Below are 1,318 nucleotides of genomic sequence, written 5' to 3'. Positions count from 1 at the left end.
GTGAGCAGGGTGGGTCGGGACTGGGGAGTAAATGACAGGGAGAGCAAGTGGAGGGAGGAGGGGGCTTCAGGACAGGAGGTGCAGGCTGAGCGAGGATGGCTGAGCTGCCCTGGTGTCAGAGCAGGGGAGGCTCAGCGGGGGTGGGGGCGGGCTCAGCCTCTGCGCTTCTACCCCCAGGATGTTATGGATCTGGCGGGGAACGCGTAAACCATGAGCTCACCCCACGGGAACGTGGTTTCCTCTGGCTGCCCCCACAACAGCTGTTCCCCATCAGCACCGGCCCCATCTCCCTAGCAGGAAGCTGGGCAGCCACTGCAGGCCAGGTGTGGACGCCCCTCGCAACCCTCCCATCTGCGTGGACATCGTTGGACGGGGTGGTAAGGGGGAGGGGAGCAGCAAGGAGAGGGTGGGTGCAGCCCCCCACACTTCTGGTCCCCTCTGGTCCCTGCCTTTGCTGTGGCCATGTGGAGGAAGCCCAGCTCCCAGAGGTGGGGCCAAGCCTGCAGGGTCCTCAGTGCCACCAACCAGGCCTGACCCTGACCGCTGACTGAGCACCACATGGTGCCTCTGACCTGGATGTGGGCACCCCCGTGCCCTCCTGGCTCTGCTGCAGCAGACCTGTATGCCAGGGTCTTCTAGACGGTTCTGGCCCCTCCCATGTGGACTGTTCCCACCGTACCTGGTCCAGGCTGGGGCTTCCTGGCCCTTCCCCCTCCCACCCTGACGAGGTTGGCCTGGGGGCCCACGGATGCACCCTGCCCACGTGGCCCTCTGTGGTCACCCACAGCCAGCGGGACCCAGATTCCCTGCAGGCCAAATGCAGGTGCCCCAGTTCCTCCAGCCCCTCCCCCCGCAGTATGTGGCCAGTGACAAAGAGGGGGTGGGTCTGGCCCTGTGCCATGCTGGGGCCCCATGCCCGCCCTACCCACCCTGAGTGTCCCGGCTGTGAGTCCCCAGCCCACTGGCCTCAGGCACTGCCAAGCCCCTTGCTCGCTTCCCTGAAGAGGGTGTGGGTTTCTCCAGGCCAGGCCTGTGGTCAGCAACGCAGGCAGGTGTTTGTGACCAGGGCGTCTGTGCTATCAGGAACAGCCCCCAAACCACGCGGGGAGGGAGGAGGCCCTGAGAGAGAAGGTGCCGTTACACGCATATGACCACAGAGAAGGCTGCCTTCATCCTGTCTGCACCCCGGGAGTGCCTGCCACACTGAGGACCCAGCCCAGTTTCCGGTTTTCTGATGCTGCCTTTTTTTTTTTTTGAGACAGAGTCTCACTCTGTCGCCCAGGCTGGAGTGCAGTGGCGCGATCTTGGCTCACTGCAA

At 64.5% G+C, this 1,318-nt stretch overlaps 1 protein-coding gene across 1 annotated transcript; it reads right to left on the bottom strand.

The window, feature by feature from the left end:
- Positions 1 to 290: 290 nt before the first annotated feature.
- LOC116465064 (uncharacterized) lies at positions 291 to 914 on the bottom strand. The gene is given in 3 exon segments (XM_032148276.1): positions 291 to 431; positions 433 to 740; positions 743 to 914. Coding segments are annotated over 3 exon segments (621 nt in total).
- Positions 915 to 1,318: the final 404 nt, after the last annotated feature.

The sequence above is a fragment of the Hylobates moloch genome, unplaced genomic scaffold (genome assembly GCF_009828535.3).
Source record: "Hylobates moloch isolate HMO894 unplaced genomic scaffold, HMol_V3 SCAFFOLD_2848, whole genome shotgun sequence".
Lineage (NCBI taxonomy): Eukaryota > Metazoa > Chordata > Mammalia > Primates > Hylobatidae > Hylobates > Hylobates moloch.
This window is presented reverse-complemented; position numbering and strand designations above follow the sequence as displayed.